Here is a 16,622-nt window from a genome sequence, read left to right on the forward strand (position 1 = left end):
TGGAGTACCAGTGAAGCTGAAAACCTCAGGTACACAACATCTGCTTCGTGGATGGTCTTAGCAAGAGATCGATAATGTCATCCAATGGCACTGCCGACTCAAGGAACCAGGTTCCCACAACCCTGGAAGGAGAAGCGTTCGATCGCTTAGAAGTCGGTGCTCAAGACAATTAGATACCAACTTTCCGATTGCAACCCAGCTAGAGCCGAGCAGGATTGTTGTGCAGCTGATAGCAGGAGATGTTCGAGCAAGCGAAGGTGAAGCTTTGCATTATTGCTGCAGCTCGAGACGCTGTACCGTGGGAGTATGGCGCTAGCATGGGTGCAGAAGTAACTCCATCAAATCCTGTACAAAGTAGATAGTCGAGCATCTACATACGTCGTTACTTGCATACTACCCCGCCAGATCTATACCGCACTGATGGGATGCGTATACTCAACAAAGTGTTCTGTTTTGTGTCCTACCTGCTTTCCACGTTGTTGAGAAGAACACATACTTTGCAATGGTGCCAAGCATGCTCACATATCGATTTGCTTCGGCATGGCATTGGCACAATTATGAATGAATCCAAGTGTTCCTCATTCAATAGCTTGTTTACCTTCTTGGAGCATGATCCTAGTACGCGGAATCGTCGGCACAGAAGTCCATGGATAGGCAACGCTACCGTCGGACGTGTTTCCGGTCTGGTGACAGTGTTGTTTACCGAATTCTTGAGGTGAGCGAAGAACGAAGCGTTCGACCGCGTTGGGACCTGAAGACGCGTGAATGGTGCCAAAGTTCTCCGCAGAGATCTAGGCGGCGCGCTTAACTGGTAAAGTTCCAGGCCAAAACAGGTTCTTTACCTATTCCGAGCCAGATCACGGATTTCTTGTCTCATTTGTCAGCCAGCCCTCTAGGTTAGGCTGCTGATAAGAACTCCTATTGCGCACGATGGCGTAATTGCAGGCCGTTGCCAACTATAGTACGAGCAACAGCTGTTCTGTACTAGCGCTCTGACGCAAGTTTCAGGCAGGCAATCGTTTTGATAAGGGTTGGCTGATTTGACGAGATATCAGATTGTACATTGACGTTCTGTTCGACTGTGCTTGGTACCGGCAATTCTCTGTGCCGGTGATTTAACCATCTAAACAAGGATGCTGGACAACATACAACCCGGCACGTGTGTAAAAAACCAGTGCCTGAGCTCATGAGGAGTCAATGGATCTCTGAGTTCAACGGTTGGTCGAAACAGTTTGCGTGTGGAAAAACAACCAATTGTGGATCACAATAGCCCTTGTCCGAGTTTTCGGGAAACCGCAGCTACTGCTGCGGTTTCTCACAGAACGACATCCCCGCTGCAGCGCATGCTGACAGCCAATGATACTGGCTTAACCCTAAACATCTGCCGCATGAGCGTTCGCCAATCGGCTTGGTAGCTAGCAAGCATCAGCATACAATTTGACACTGTAGAGACAACTGCGAGAAGGGAGTGATAGGTCGACAGTTTCCCAGAAAATTGACAGAGTTCTGTGTGTACGACAAACAACTCATAGTACTTGGTCGACTTTGGATGGTAAAGCAGGCCGTTTGACTGTGTCACAGATTGAAACTGCACACGTGCAACGTGCCTGATGTGATGTGGCACAAGATGACACGACCCCACTGTATCTCTTGCCTGAATAATGTACAAGGAACCAGCAGCGAAGTAGTAATTGCTTGGCCGCAGGTATACGATGGAGCAGTAAAGTTTAGCGGGCTGCAAGCACAATGAGCGACATTAAAGCTTTTGAAAGTGGCAGTCGTGGGAATTTCCCAAGAATGTCTGGCCTTGCCGTATCAGGAGTAGTGTTGTTTACTGTATCCAAAGACGAGCACATGTGGATCCTTCCTTCGCCATGCTGTCAATACAATAGCTCGGTGGCTTGGACACGCTCACATTGCGGCAGAGGAATTGTCATTGGTGCAATCTTACGTACAGCTGCATCTTTTGTGGATTGACGTGGATGATCAAAGCGAGCGAGCATAAACGGAAGCATATCTTTCGCCAGCCTGCGCCTGGTCGGCCATGTACACGCACTGTCTGACAAAAATTGACTCAGGTTCGTCCATGACTCGCTTACGGTGCTGCTTATTATGTGCAGTGCGGCGTAGCCGATAAGCTGCCCAGTGGGAGTGACTTTTCCATCCTCGCATCTTCATATGTTCCCAACGTGGAAGAGGCAGAGTCGATCTTGCACGACGAAGTCTGTGGCTTTCTGTGGCAGGTTGCTCTATCGGCGGGGCAAGGCAAAAAAGAGCAGAGTGGTGTCACTTGTGACGGAACGATATCGAGCCGCCTAGATATAATGTCTGGGATATCCTCGTTATCATGGTGGTGTACATGGCTGCCCATGTATCTGAACGGAAATGCCAATCCTAATTCGCTGACTGCTCACGACCAGTCAGGGTTGAGGACCAGTCGAGCAGCCAGCCCTTGTCAACATGCGAAGTGCCTTGGTTGGTAGTACTCGTTAAGGTTAGACATCTGATGGCCTCTCCATTGTCGCACATAGTGTTTCGCAACAAGCGGAAACACACGATGCTCTTACCCTGCTTTGAAAGGTATATCTCGCGCTTGCACGTCTTCGTGCTGCACAACCATTCCTCGTACTTGAGATGACCTGGGGATCATCCTCTATCGTGTCACAATAGCAGTAGGACTTGAGTGCGGTGACCGCAGGGAGATGAGCAGTTTTACAATATGACCATCCTGCTCAGTGCTGTTCCGGTTGAATTTGATTTCTAGACCGGCAACCAGCAGCAAGGACAGTCAACAGACAGCGACCATCAAGAACGTAGCAGTCGAGGCAGTCCTAGGCAGTCGTAGGAAGCGTAGATTAGCACCAAAACAGTGTTGGCGTGAGCGGAGGGTAGCCAATTTAGACAGAAGCAAGCGTTTCAGCAGGCCAAGCGATGGCAGTCGACTGAGGAGACCCTGGCAGCCAGTAGGATCCTCCACCCTCAGATGGACTCTGCCACGACTTTGAATTGTGCATACCTTAGCATTTCTGATATTCTGCTCTTTCTCCGAACCTCTCGCTGTCTGTGTACGGGTCTGTTGTTCTAGTTTGTGCTTTTGCGTGTTGTCGGATCGGCATGAAGCAGAGGAGGCTTCCTCATTGACGCTCCTTTACCACTCCCACTCGGTGACTCTCAGGTTGCCCTGCACATCTTCACTATCAGTGTTTACAGACTCGAACGAACCTCACCGACTGTTCCCCGCTGCCACGTGTAACTATACAGCAACGTTTGCACCATACAATTCACTCATCTGTACCTGCCCTTCCACTACCTATCCATGTCTTTGACGAAATGAACGAAGTCAATGAACACGAAATCGGTACAGCCCAGGCTGTATCTGTACGAGGTTTATGATGGAACAAAAGGAGCACATTGCGACGGTATGTGACAGACTACATGACTCAGGTGACTCGTTGTGCTGACAAGGTGTGCAGCTTTGCGCTCTAGGGACGTTAGGAGCAGCTGCAGCTGGCCTGGCCTTTGGTGTCAGCCAGGCCGACGACTACATTGACGCACCCTCATTGCACCCTGGCAAGCGAAAACGACCTGGATCGTCGCCCCATGTCGCCCCACTACCAACCTCAGCGCCCTCCCTTCCTCGACGAAGTGTGTCCCAGCCGACAACACCAATTCTGTACGAGGATGTACCGTCTCATCTGCCTAGGCTGGTCGGCTGGAAGCGCCTCTCCTCCTCGTCGAGACTGTTATCGACAACCAGAGAGCTGCCTGTTCAAGATGAGGCCTCCTCAAGAGCTAGTTCGACATCTAGACGGTCCATCCTTCGTCCAAGGATATCGGCAAGCAGGAGTACCACAAGCCATCGGGATTCAGGTTCTAGTTCTGGATGGATGAAGCGTCTGTCGTCCTTCTCATCCCACAACGCGAGCCCAGCCCCATCTCTCAAATGTCAGGACGACGACGAGTCTCTCACATCGTCGACACTACACCAACGACCTGCGACAAGTGGGACGTCGATGCCCAACAAACTGGTAAAAAGGTCCTTCTCGCAGCGAGGCTTATCAACGGACGAAGCACGAGGACAGATCTTACGCCGTCCAGCAACCAGTCACCAACGTTCTCAAACATTCAGGGACATTCTTTCGAGGCCGACCTATAGTGATCTTGCACAACGCCAGAGCATCCAGGATTCTACTCTACCCTCGACTGGACCATCTCGACCATCTGGTAGGGAAACATGGCGTCCGTTCTTCGAGACACACTTTCCCAGGAAACGAAGGAAATCAGAGACTGCAACGGCAGCTGGTCAGATAAGAGTCATCTCTCTGCCTACTCACGCAGAACCAGTAGTTCTAAGAGGCTCAGACCTGGATGAAGCAGAGGTACTGGATACTACCCGTGAAGAGCCTCAGCAGCAAATAGACTACAATGGCCTGCCTACCCCGGATCGTAGGCTTAGACGTTCGCTATCCTCTCTTCGGAGAGTCACGTCACGGCGGCGTAACTTCACTGACCCTTCAGTCCAACTCACTCGAACCGCTGCCCACGGCACAATTTCGCCTGTACGTGCAGGCCCAACAGCATTAACGACGACATCAATGTTGCCACGACGTCATGAAAGCCCACTAATTTTCGATGTCCCTCCATCAGTAGACTCAACATCCTTGACATCAAGCCCGCCCCCTTTGCGGTACGATCGAGGCGACTCCTTCCGTCCCAGAACCTCCCTATCAGCTTCTGATCCTCCAACGACCAGCTCAGATGCTGATGGCCGTGTTTTCTCCGACACCGAGTCCATTGACTTCAAAAGCGATACCGCATACGATTCCATAGCTACTCGGGCCACGACGGCCAGCTCAAACGTCCCGAGAGACTCGAAGCTTGAGACAATCTTTGCAGCCCGAACATCAGATGAAACTGAAAGTCGATCAGAGTTGTGGAACACACTCAACCAAAGAGAAGCGGACGACGTTCACATGCACGATTCTCCATTCTACAACCAGGATGTCAGGATGCATGGTATTGGCATCACCCTCGACGTATCCAAATCCGCCTCCACCACATCCACGGCTGACGATGCTTTAATCGCAACTCCTCCTCGAACGGCCTCACCTCATACGGAGGACTTCAGCATGACGCCGGTGCCACTCAAGGTGCATCCCGTGAATATCGACTCCTCTCCTCCACTCTTACCCCTTGGCCACGAAGCTAAAGAGTATGATCGTGTGGGTGATATGCTGGATGACATGACATTTGACGATGATGAGCTAGATTGGCATTCCGGGAACGAAGCTTTTCCCAATACCAGACTGCAGTTGACACATGCTCACAATACAATGTCCTCGCCTGGCAATGCGGCACATCCTTTGATTGCCAGATTTCAAGAGATGGACATGGACGACAAGGATGATCATACAAGTATCTCCAAACCTTCGATCTTCGACTGGTCCGAGCATCAGCAATTGAGCGAGTCAGCACGGCCAAAGACTGTACATGGTAAGCAATTGAATGGTGATCGATGTCGTTCGTCAGGAAGGAAAGGTCTTCCACAACTGCATTTCCGAAGTCAGAGTGTTCCTGTAAACCGCGAAGGACCACCCGAAGAATTACCTGTCACGTCCAAATATCAGACCTGGCGCTTGGGACACAAGCCTGTCAGTGAAGAATGGAGTGACGACTTTGTCTTTGACGATGTCTGCGAAGACAATGCCGATTTCCCCCTGGTTGATACACATGCATTTAATGGCCGAGATTCAGTCAGAAGTGTGAAGATACCACAAGCAATCATCGATAGGCAGCCTAGCGTACATCTCCAATTTGGTCAAGTGCAGGAATTTATGGCCTTGGTGGAAGAACTGAAGCGACTAAGGTCAAAGGCTGCAGAATTGCAACTACTTGGCGGACGAACCAAGAACTTGTGGGAAGATGCTGAAACTATCATCAATCTAGCCACTATTAACGACGACGAGACCAGCATCATTAATGCTTCACCTGCGTCATCTGACCCGTTCACTGACATGGCTGCAGACACAAAGCAGCCGATCTACACAGCTCGGCCTCGACGTCAGACGAACACAGGTCGGAGATCCGTGTCCACCATGACGACTCCTGCTGTACATGGTAGAGCCAGAGGAGAAAGTCTTGCTCAAGCTCGCCATTTCCTGCAGGCCATGCATGAGAACCGCAATGGAACCGGGTCGTCACCACGAGAGATTGAGATTCGGAAGCAGAGAAAACTTCCGTTTGACACGCAAGATCTCAAAGATCTTGTTGTACGCTCTGGTGTCATTACAAGGGCACTGAAGGAAGAAGTAAGAAAAGCGGAGGGTGTTTCGATAAGTCCTCAAAAAACACCTCAGAGCAAGAAACAGGAGCAGCATCCACTCAATGAGCTGTTTCGAGTGCCCGAACCTCAAGCAACGTCGTCATCCCCTTGTCCTCCACTTCGAAGAGCTGGCTTACCCAAGAGCAGAAGTGCACATAGCTATCTTGACGATTCGGGTCCACAACAACACCATGCTCCATTCAGTTCACCCATGACTTTGGCTGCCGTGGTATAAACACTTTGCCACAGGCACAGAGCAAGATGGCGACATATTTGTAAAAACAGCCGTGATTGGTTTTACGGCAGGACACGGAGAAAAGAGGCATTATTTTTCACTAACGAATCTTTCATGTTTGCATGATGGGCGGCAACAGTCGAACTTTGAGGACGTTTTGGCGCAAAAAAAGCGTGTATTGATATCCTCCTCACGATTTGGGACTATGGATTCAAGGTCAGGGTAAGGCATCAGTGCAAAGGTGAACAAGCACGCACCGCCTTTTTCTTCTCCTTTTTGGGGGGCTTTGGGGAACAAAGCTACAGGAAATGGGTTTAATGGCCTGTGATGACCTTTCGACAGTGAGAGAGAGAGAGAGAGAGAAACAAAGAAAAGTTCAAGGCTTTTGGTTAGGAGTTTTTCTTTTCGAGAATATTGTTTTTATGACGAGGATAATCTGATCGTCCGTCTATGATTGTTGGCGTTCGAAAGAAGAAAAGTATACCACTCTTATTGTGGTATGCAACGAATGCACATACATACATGCACTATGTTAAAGAACAAACGATAGAGAGTTGCATGCATGCAATTAATAATGAGAATTTTCAACTCGAAAGATAATTATTATAGATGATGGGTATGCATACGCGCACAGTACTAAGTGTCCTCTGATGCACAGCACTCTAAGTCTTTGAGCGTGTCTTCCGTGTCTTCGCAGTTTGTCGTCCAGGCTTTTTCGGCTTAGCAGCAGCCGCCCTGTGTTTTGATTTCTGTTTCTTACCGGTAGCAGCAGGTGACGATGACTCGCCTTCCTCTTCGTCATGATCATCGTGGTTCTGAACTTTGAAATCTACATCCCCTTCGTTATCACCATCAACACCATCATCAGGAAGCTCGTCTAACAATGCGCCGCGTTTCTTCTTCTCGGCCTCACTTCTCAATCTCGTATAGGCATTCTTCATGCGTCCACTCTCCTTTCCAGTCCTGTTCCTTGGAGCAGTTCCTTCCACGCTTGCTCCTCCAGTACCAGTACCAGTACCAGTAGATCCATTAATCCCACGGCCCACGACAGTGCCCGCACCAACACCTCCAGCAAAGAACCTCGTAATATTGCTCTGTACACCTTCAACGTCTCGCTTGTTCATATCACGGATCACAGGGACTAGGATCTCATCGGTCCGGTCCTGTGACCAGCCGATGGTTGCCATGAGGAAATTGCGCAGCTTATCGAGGTCAGGTACGCCCCATTGGAACTCTTCGGGGTTCGCATCGACTTCTGGATCGAGGTAGGCTTGGTCGACTCGGAGATCTGGGAAGTTTGTAGGTAAGAATAGTTTTCGTTGAACGGTACGTTTGAATTTACGCCGGAAGGCAGTTGTGAGGAGTCCTTCCATTACGCTCGGTGTTTGGAGGCCGAGTTGCACCTTTAATGTCCATTCCTTAAAGTCGACTAGATCTGGAAAGTCGGATATGATTTCAAGTGCAGTAACAGGACCTATGCCAGGTATGCCTTCTGTATAATCGCTTCCGAGAAGATGTGCGAATCGGATCAGCTTCCTTCTATCGAGAGCATATTCCTTTTCTAGATCGCCGGAGAGATAACATTCGACAAACTTCTGCGCATTGAACATATTCTTGTATATTCTTGTCCCACCAAACAGAAAGATATCCGAATCGTCAGTCACAATTCCATCTACCAGGCCTAGGTGTACCAATTTTGCACACTGAGCCTCCGCTTCCATTGGCGCAGTGATGTACGGCAAGCCAAATAGTCGTAGAAGAGCTTGACACTCCTGTATCATGGTTTGCGTAACCTCATCTGCATCTCGACGATCTTTCTTCTGTTGGTTCCGGAGTTGTTTGAGTTCGTTTTCATAATCTCGCATAGCCTGGGTTGGAGATTTTGGCCTGGTATTGTTGAGCTCGTTACTGAAGCGAAAGTGCTCTTCTGCCTCGTTGGCAAGCTGACGCATGAGTTCTTCGTCTGAGTCATCCTCGAAAAAGTCTTGTTGAGGTTCACTAGTCTCAGGAGCTGCTTCGTTGTTGTTGAAGGCTTGGTCGGCTGCCTGTGCTTCGTCGTCATCAACGAACATGCTTTGATCGATTGCAGAAGGCTGTTTTTGGATAGAAGGAGGTGTAGGACGTCTCGCGAAGGGCGGTGGCGATGGCGCTTTCTCAACATCTTCGAACGTGTCGTCCTCGTCGTCAGATTCTACGACTGTCTGCTGATCAGGCATGCGGCCACCAGCTGGCTCTTCGGATTGTGGTAGTATAGCTTCTGATGGTTTTTCTGGCTGTTCATGGTCAGACTCACTCCACTCCACTTCTTCATCTTCAGAATTGTCACCGTTTGTCGTCACGATATTTGTTGTGGGTATATTTGTAGGCTTTCCAGATGGAGGTGGAGGATCTGCACGAGTCAAGTCAGCCACCTCGTCCATCTTAGGGTCTTCGTTGTCTGCGGCGATCTGCCTAGCTAGTTCGTATCTCTTTTCTCGCTCTTCTTGAAGTGCTTTTCGACGTGCCTCTGCGACTTCTTCTGCTTCTAAAGCCTTCTTGTCTGCCTCTTCTTGCTGCCGAAGGTGCTCTTCGTCCTCTAGCGCATTCCAGTCATCCTTACTTGCTTCCAGGACTTCTACAGATTCAGGCTCGGGCTGGTCGTTCATGCTATCAGCTTCGAGATCGATGACTTCTCGCGTTGGCTTTTTCTGCTGCTGAACTTCTGTATCACCTACGTCCTCCACTCCGTTCGACCCTTGACCCTCTGCTGTCTCATCCATGGCCTGAGCCCATAACGGACGAGACTCGGCAGAATTACTGAACCAGTGTGGTTCAGGTTGAGCCTTCTTTGGCTTCTTGAATGCATCGTCCCCAAGCTCTCGATCGAATCCGCCAGCAAGTTTCTCTTCAGTTTTCTTTGCTTTCTTCTTGCCGAGCAACGATTGCCCCAAGTTGAGTGACTCGAACGGTAAAGGACCCGCGAAAGGAGCTTTCTTAGGGCGGTGTGGTGGACTAGCTCTGACATTTGTTTTCGGCTGATATTTCGAAGATCGTGACTCCGCCAGTGCAGCTTGAAGGTCAAAATCTTTGTCATCGTTGTCTGACAGAATTGCTTTGTCATCGTTCGTGGCGATGAAGCCGCCCTCATCGTCGGGCTTTTCAAGTGACATGGCAATTGCTCGTTGTAGATCGTCTTGGTCATCATCCAATGGCACTGTCATGGTCACATCCTCGAATACATCGTCCTCGTCTTCTGCGCTCACATTTCCTTGATCTACAAATAGGGCATCATCGTCTGCTCCACTCGTAGACTGTTGCTTGGGCATCATGGGCTTCATTGGGACCACTTTTGATGGTGTAGTTGATGGCTGTGCGACAGCCTTCTTTCGACCCTCGTAAACTGCTTTGCGCTTCTTCGCGATCCTTTCAGCCGCCTCCTCGTAAGAGATGTCGTAATCTACTTCTTTGACCTGTTGTCTCTTCCTCTTCCAAGATTGAGGTATCCTATTGATACCCTCGATAGCAACATCTTCAAAGTCTTCGTCCTCAGATCCGGCTTCATCAGCCTCATCAGGCGCATCTAGGTCGATCACAGTGTCTTTCTTGGAGCCCTTCCGGTTCGACACGACACCAAGCGCCCAACCACCTTCGACACCATCATGTGGTACAAGTACATACTCCTTTCCTCGCTCACCAGCGATCCTGCTGCCCATGTCCCATTCACCTTCAGCCATACCACTGACGTGCATGAGTCGCTGAGTAAGCTCGTTGCGTTCCTTGACACGTTCGATCTGAAATCTTGAGAAAGCCGCGCGATCAGGAAACATGACATCAAGTTGTTCTTTACTGTAGCCCATTCTCATTCTACTTCTCAACCTGGCAGCATTGAGAATATTGTACTTGTCACCAGCTGGCAAACTCTGAAAGAAAGAACTATCGAAATCAATTTTGGAAAAATCGTATAGATTGATATCTTCGCCATCGTGGAACTGCTTCGCATATGTTTCGAGTTCAGCCTGCGACATGACACGCGGATCGTTCGGTGCACCCATCTCTTCAATGCTCATATTGAGCTCGGGCAAATGGTATTGATCCTGTTTCTTGAAGCCTCTTCCGGTTTGTCGTTGCTGCTGGTTCATGCCAATCTCATCCACATAGACAAGTTCTTGGTCCTCAGGTATCTCCTCCTCGTCAGGTCTAGCTCGCGCATCTTTCTGACGCGCAGCCTCTCCTTCGGCAGCTCGTGCGACTTGTACAGCGAGCAGCTTGCCAGCTGTGCGCGCAGCATCATCTCTTCTACCCTCTCTTCTTGCCGCACGCTTGCGAATTGTCTCCCTTTTCAGAATGGGAGCGCCGCCATCGAAGACAAAGACTGGCTTTATGCCAAAGTATAGCAGTTTGCATATACGGCGGAAGAAACCAACGACATGGGAGTTTCGCAGGGCATTTCCCTCCTTGTCACGAACAGCTTTCAAGAACTGGTAGATCCATATTGAAGCATCAATAGCTAGTCTCTTACGATTGAGCGTTTCGACCTTGGTTGGACGGGCTGTAGGTGCCACCACTGTCCACAAGCCTGTAACACCCATGATTGAGATCGAAATGAGCGAACGGGGGATGATCTAACATTGATGCGCCAAGTGCGGAAGCCAGCAATCGTTCGTCCTCATTGCTGCGCACAACAACACCCATAAACGGCGTCTGCGCAAATGAGGATTATGATCGAAGTGAACGCCCAAGTGTCTGGTACTCACAATTGAGCCCTGTGAAGCCCCGAAATGTCCACCTGTTCAGGCCTCGAGTCAAGCCGTACATGATGACGTAGTCGTTCGCGTCGTCACGAGGAAGGAACGACCTGAATCTGGATTGGTACGGCGCAGCACGAAAACGAGCAGGAACGATCTGAAGTGGGTGCCACTCACCTGGTTGCCTATAGAATGTTTTAGCAACAGCAATAACACCCATATGCATCGACCACGCAATATCTACCATCGTTGACACAGTACAGCTCGGCAAGCATGGCTCCCCACAAAGCAATAATAGAACTTCCACGATTTATCTACGCGAAAGTGCCAGCTCCTGCATCTGCTTTCGCTCACACAACGACTCGGAAACTATGTGCCTCACCACTTACAGTGCGCACAAGATGGCACGTCACGCCTTCGTTACAAGTAACAATACCTGCTCGGGGTATCTCCAGATTCTCGACACTTCAAGCTCCGTCCTCTCCTAGATCTACTCCTCCTTCACACGTACAGGTCAAACACACAACTTCCCGCAGACCTGTAACCAGTTCTGGCGCACCACTTCGACACAACGGCACTTATGCGACAACGTTCCAGATTGCCAAGCGGACGTTTGCGACAACACGAGCAAACCAGAAATCCCACCATTTCGATACTCTCAAGTTTGTCCAAAGACTAAAAGACGAGGGCTTCAACGAGACTCAGGCTGTCGCTATGATGCGTGTCCTGAACAGTGTTATCGAAGAGTCCATCCAGAATCTCACAAGAACCATGGTCCTGAAAGAAGACGCCGAACGATCCACATATACGCAAAAAGTCGATTTCGCTAAATTAAGGAGCGAACTCGCCAACGCCGACAGCTCAGAGATCCAACTCACAAGAAGCAGTCACGAAAGATTATCCTCGGATCTGGCCAAACTCAGCGCAAGATTAAGAGACGAGATTGGTCGTACTCAGGCTAGTGTGCGTCTAGACCTGAACCTGGAAAAGGGAAGGATAAGGGACGAAGCGAACAGCCAAGATATGCGGATCAAAGAGACGGAAGCGAGAATTGAGCAGGAAGTCGCTAGCCTAAGAGAAAGAGTCGAGGCTGTCAAGTTCTCGACTTTACAGTGGCTGATGGGTGTCTGCACGGGTACAGCTGCTCTTATCCTCGGTGCTTGGAGATTACTTATGTGAGGTTGGGTTCCTGGTGTTGGAAACAGCAGTACAGCAGCCTGTACTTCTGTCGTCCTTTTGTGTCGTTGAATTGAGCGAGAAGCGTAACACTTACCCGTTAGATAGCCTGCTTTTATCAAGTCTTGTTCATTGTGTAAAACAAATTGTATACGACTCAGCTCGGATTTCAAGTGTTCCAAACCACATGTTTTAGACTATCTTTCACTTTGAACTTCGCCGTACCAGAACCAGATGCAAGCCAGACGAGGTCAACTCGTAAGATAGCACATTACTTGATCCTTACTGGACGCAAACAAAGCGAGTATAGAAATGTATGAGCGAACAGCTACAGCAGAACACACAAATCACATTCAAACACATCACGCTAAAAGAAAAAGGGGGGTATCTATCTGTCCACCTACTCAACTACTTCAACCTTGTCGCACTACTACACCTCTTCCTCGTCAACATACTTGTCTCCCCATCATTCAATTCAGACGAAACACCCCATCACTTCCCCTCTTCGCATGCGTCAAAGGTGGCAAGGTCGGTATCGGTGGTAGAGAGGGTAATTCCGCCTCTGTTGCCGCCGCCGATGATCTCCCTCGTGCATGAGTCGACAGCGGCGATACGGGCGGTAAACTACTTAGACTCGGCTTCGGTCTCAGACTCACTGGGCTGATTGGTGCTGGTGTTGAGGTAGTAATAGTACCCATGTCTGCAGGTAATTCATGCACCTGATTCTGATTCTGATTCTGATCCCGATCCTGTTTCGACTTTGGGAACATTGAAAACCTCTCGATTTGACCCATTGGTGCTGCTGAGCTCGTCATGGGAATCTTTTCGCCGTCAGCGTCGATGTCTCGTTCTGTTCCTGTCATGGTTGGACTGGTCGCGCCCCAGTTCACGGGTTTGCGCCTGATTTCTTGACCTCCGCCGAGGCGGACGGTGGCTGGGGCGAAGAAACTTTTGAGCATGGTTGCTCTTCGGGATACGCCACTGTCGAGTGCTTGTTCTCGGGGATTGTTCGATCTGGCGGTAGGTCTATCGAGGGCATCACGATGACTTCTTTCTCGGTATTGGCGCTCTTGTCGGGCTGTCCACCAGGCCTGACACTTCGGGTGGTATTTGAAGATGAGCCATGCTGTGAGCGCGAGGATCAGCAAGGACATTATGACTGCAACGGCTATGCCGGCGGGTGGAACGCGATCGCCCGAGTCGTTGGATATGCTTGCTGATGCTGTTGGTGTCGCGGTTACTGAGGTTGATGGTGCAGGCTGAGATGTTGAAGTAGTGGACGCCGGCAGGGCGGTTGTCGTTGAGCTGATCGTGGATTCCGATTGAGTTGTTGTGCTGGATTCAGTAGTGGTTGCGGACACATCCGTTGTCGAGGTACTTGATTCTGTGCTTGTTGAAGGCTCGTTATTATCGTGGTGGTCGTCGTCATCGCTGTCCTTTGTAGAGGTAGTGCGTGGAGACTGCGTGGAAATTGTGGTGGAGGCTACGGCTGGTGCAACCAAGGTCTTGAGGGAGGCTGAGGAAGTCGTCTTCTCGTTTTTCTTGCTCGACGAAGTGGTTGTCTGGCCTCCAACTCCAAGCAAGCTATTTGCTGCGCTTTCCAAACTGTCAAGTAATCCTTGCCGCTTATAATGATGGTTCGTTGTTTGAGGATACCGCACAGCGCCTTGCGTGATCTGTGGTTTGACGATAACGAACGGATGTGCCGTGACCAGGAAGGAGAGGAAATGGACGGTCGCAAAAAGGGCCAGGAAGATCTTCATGTTTCGCGCAATGTTTGAGAGGCTTCAAGAACAGGGTTCGTAGCAGTAGCTCTTAGTATACTGCGCTCGAGGTCAAAGAGTGAAAAGCAGTCGTGCACAGCACCACCACAAGAATGGTCAAATGAGTGTGATTGATGAAGATCAGAAGATGGCAATACGTGCCCGCTAGCAGGCTACAGCATGTCGTCGATGGTAGGATGTTGTCGCAATTGACAGCACAGGGCGAGTCTGGAGGATGAGGATGGAGACATAGACGAGAAGAGGCTCAAGAGCGGCGAGAAGCTCAGATCATCTACCACAACCCCAGATTCACCTGGGCAGCCAGCAACAAATCTCCATTGAAACCACGACCATACTGAAAGAAGCATGGCTCACCCTCTGACTCCTGCTTTTCAGGCACAAGCTTGAAACTCAAATGCAGATTACAAATGAGTTAACGCAGTGGCGCGTCCCTTGCAGCACAACCCTGGCCAATCACGAGCATCCATGCTCCGGATGCAATGCTGATCCGTTCGTAGAGACATCTTCCATGTTCCTAACGAACGCATCTCCAGGCCGTGTCAACCGAAGATGGGTGATTGATATGTACAAGACCGGACATGGTCGGCTACACTTCTTGCAAGTGGTATGACGTTTGTTTGTGGCGCATACGGAGTAAGTAGGATGCCAGTGCTACATCAGTTGAGCCTCGATAGAAAGATGAGCCCAGTTGTGTGGCAGTTTCACTGTGCATGCCGCTCAGCTATATATGCTTTCGGACAACTAATGCCTCTTCTTTTCCTGCGCCGGTGTTGCTTTCGATCACTTCCTGCTTCCTCCCTGTATTTGTTCAATCTGCCATCAGTATGACAGAACATAAATAGCCAGACAAGCCAAAGGTGATCCGAGCGTACACAATTCACACGCAACATCCTGGTAAGTAGAGAACGACGAATGTGACCAAAGAATGAGAGGAGAACAACATTGACCAGAAATCTGCAGATCCCCGATTTCTTGATCGTTACTCGTCATTGTTCCCCTCATCCTCACTCTGTTCCTCTCTCACCGTCTCCTGCTTCTCCCGCTCCTTCTGCTGCTTCTCACGCTCCCGCCTCAAGTTCTTGTAGTGCTGCCTGAGCTCCTCCTCCTCCTCCTCCTCCTCCAGTCGCTCCATCCAGTATGTGTGGTAAGCGGCTACATCCTTCCTCCTAAATTCGCGGTATTGCGCTATATCACGCATTATGAAGGCACGTCTTACTGCAGCTGACAATGTTGGCCACACAGACATTGGTAACTTGTAGCGCAAGAGTTATATTCCGAGCCTGGTCCTGGCGGCCATTCCGGGATAGGCCCTCCTAGGTCAGGATGGACTGGCTCGAGTGGCAACTCAAACTCCTCATCGTCTATCTGGGTTAGATAACATTTCGTGCTCGTTATGAGTTGACTCACCATTCTGTTCTGCTCCCTCGTTTCGACCAGTTGGGGCTCTGGGCTCTGTGATTACTTAGTACAGATCCAACTCAATTACTTTGTGATGATACATACTTCGTGGTTCTGTCCTCGGTGACCCATTCAGATCAGGATGGAGAGGGTGCAGTGGCGCTGAATCGGAGGATTCAGACTCTTCGTCGTCTATTGTCTAGATCAGGTAATGTTCTAAGCTCGTTGTGAGTTGACTCACCATTGTGCTTCGCTCGCTTGTTTTGCGCAGCAAGGTTGTCGAGCTTTATTGCACTGCTTAGTACACGTCTGCCTTGAACTGGACAATGATACATACCTCGCTTTCTGCTTCGCGTCAACGGAGCCATGCTGTCTGAACTGCCTGGAGGAGAGAGACAAAATCGTAGCTTAGAAAGTGTAGCCAAGAGTGAGGATCGTGCAGAGTAGAAGTGCGAAAGATTAATCCGAACAGCTGAGTCCTTGCCAAGACCTAAGATTCGACGGCAGGCAGATTGTATGACAACTCTCTCGAAATGCCGGTGCACGGCCTGAAGGTCAATGATTCCTTCGGACATTGCTGAGACATCTAGGGTGTAAGCCGACCATGCTCAGAGCCTCGACAGGGATCCACCAGGCGCTCTGCTATGTCCTTTCCAGGCGATTAGATCCTTAGCAGCAGACAAGACCGAGTATTTGCGTGTTGCATCTGTGTACTAGACCCATCGTTCCAACTCTGCCTGGTCGATAGAGTCTGGGGGCCATGAGGACTATCACCATATTAGGAAACAATAGATAGGAGTGGACGGCTCGACCGCTTCCGGAGTGAAGTAGCTTTCTCAACATCTCTGCCCCAGCCTTGACGAACATTCAGAGATTAGAATCAACATAATACCGTCACAGTCTGGACAGAATTGGTCGTTGTTCTAGCTCATCTGGTGCATAGCTAGTAGCAACACCACAAACCCTTCCGAGCGCAAGAAAGA

General features: G+C 49.9%; 5 protein-coding genes across 5 annotated transcripts; 2 read left to right on the top strand and 3 right to left on the bottom strand.

The window, feature by feature from the left end:
- Positions 1 to 4,595: 4,595 nt before the first annotated feature.
- LTR64_005636 (uncharacterized protein) lies at positions 4,596 to 6,557 on the top strand (the record flags this gene model as incomplete). Its single annotated transcript, XM_064899974.1, has 2 exons — positions 4,596 to 5,493; positions 5,530 to 6,557. The coding sequence occupies 2 exons, from the start codon at positions 4,596 to 4,598 to the stop codon at positions 6,555 to 6,557; spliced, it is 1,926 nt and encodes a 641-aa protein (XP_064753286.1).
- Positions 6,558 to 7,219: 662 nt separating this feature from the next.
- RAD2 (DNA repair protein rad2) lies at positions 7,220 to 11,125 on the bottom strand (the record flags this gene model as incomplete). Its single annotated transcript, XM_064899975.1, has 1 exon — positions 7,220 to 11,125. One exon carries the CDS (start codon positions 11,123 to 11,125, stop codon positions 7,220 to 7,222), a length of 3,906 nt encoding a protein of 1,301 aa, XP_064753287.1.
- A 557-nt stretch (positions 11,126 to 11,682) lies between these two features.
- Positions 11,683 to 12,460, top strand: FMP32 (Protein fmp32, mitochondrial; the record flags this gene model as incomplete). The annotated part of the gene is made up of 2 exons (XM_064899976.1): positions 11,683 to 11,726; positions 11,818 to 12,460. The coding sequence occupies 2 exons, from the start codon at positions 11,683 to 11,685 to the stop codon at positions 12,458 to 12,460; spliced, it is 687 nt and encodes a 228-aa protein (XP_064753288.1).
- Positions 12,461 to 12,927: 467 nt separating this feature from the next.
- LTR64_005639 (uncharacterized protein) lies at positions 12,928 to 14,220 on the bottom strand (the record flags this gene model as incomplete). The annotated part of the gene is made up of 1 exon (XM_064899977.1): positions 12,928 to 14,220. One exon carries the CDS (start codon positions 14,218 to 14,220, stop codon positions 12,928 to 12,930), a length of 1,293 nt encoding a protein of 430 aa, XP_064753289.1.
- Positions 14,221 to 15,220: 1,000 nt separating this feature from the next.
- LTR64_005640 (uncharacterized protein) lies at positions 15,221 to 16,007 on the bottom strand (the record flags this gene model as incomplete). The annotated part of the gene is given in 6 exon segments (XM_064899978.1): positions 15,221 to 15,426; positions 15,486 to 15,602; positions 15,649 to 15,693; positions 15,745 to 15,831; positions 15,881 to 15,958; positions 15,977 to 16,007. 6 exon segments carry the CDS (start codon positions 16,005 to 16,007, stop codon positions 15,221 to 15,223), a joined length of 564 nt encoding a protein of 187 aa, XP_064753290.1.
- Positions 16,008 to 16,622: the final 615 nt, after the last annotated feature.

The sequence above is a fragment of the Lithohypha guttulata genome, assembly GCF_036872675.1.
Source record: "Lithohypha guttulata strain CCFEE 5908 chromosome Unknown scaffold_4, whole genome shotgun sequence".
Lineage (NCBI taxonomy): Eukaryota > Fungi > Ascomycota > Eurotiomycetes > Chaetothyriales > Trichomeriaceae > Lithohypha > Lithohypha guttulata.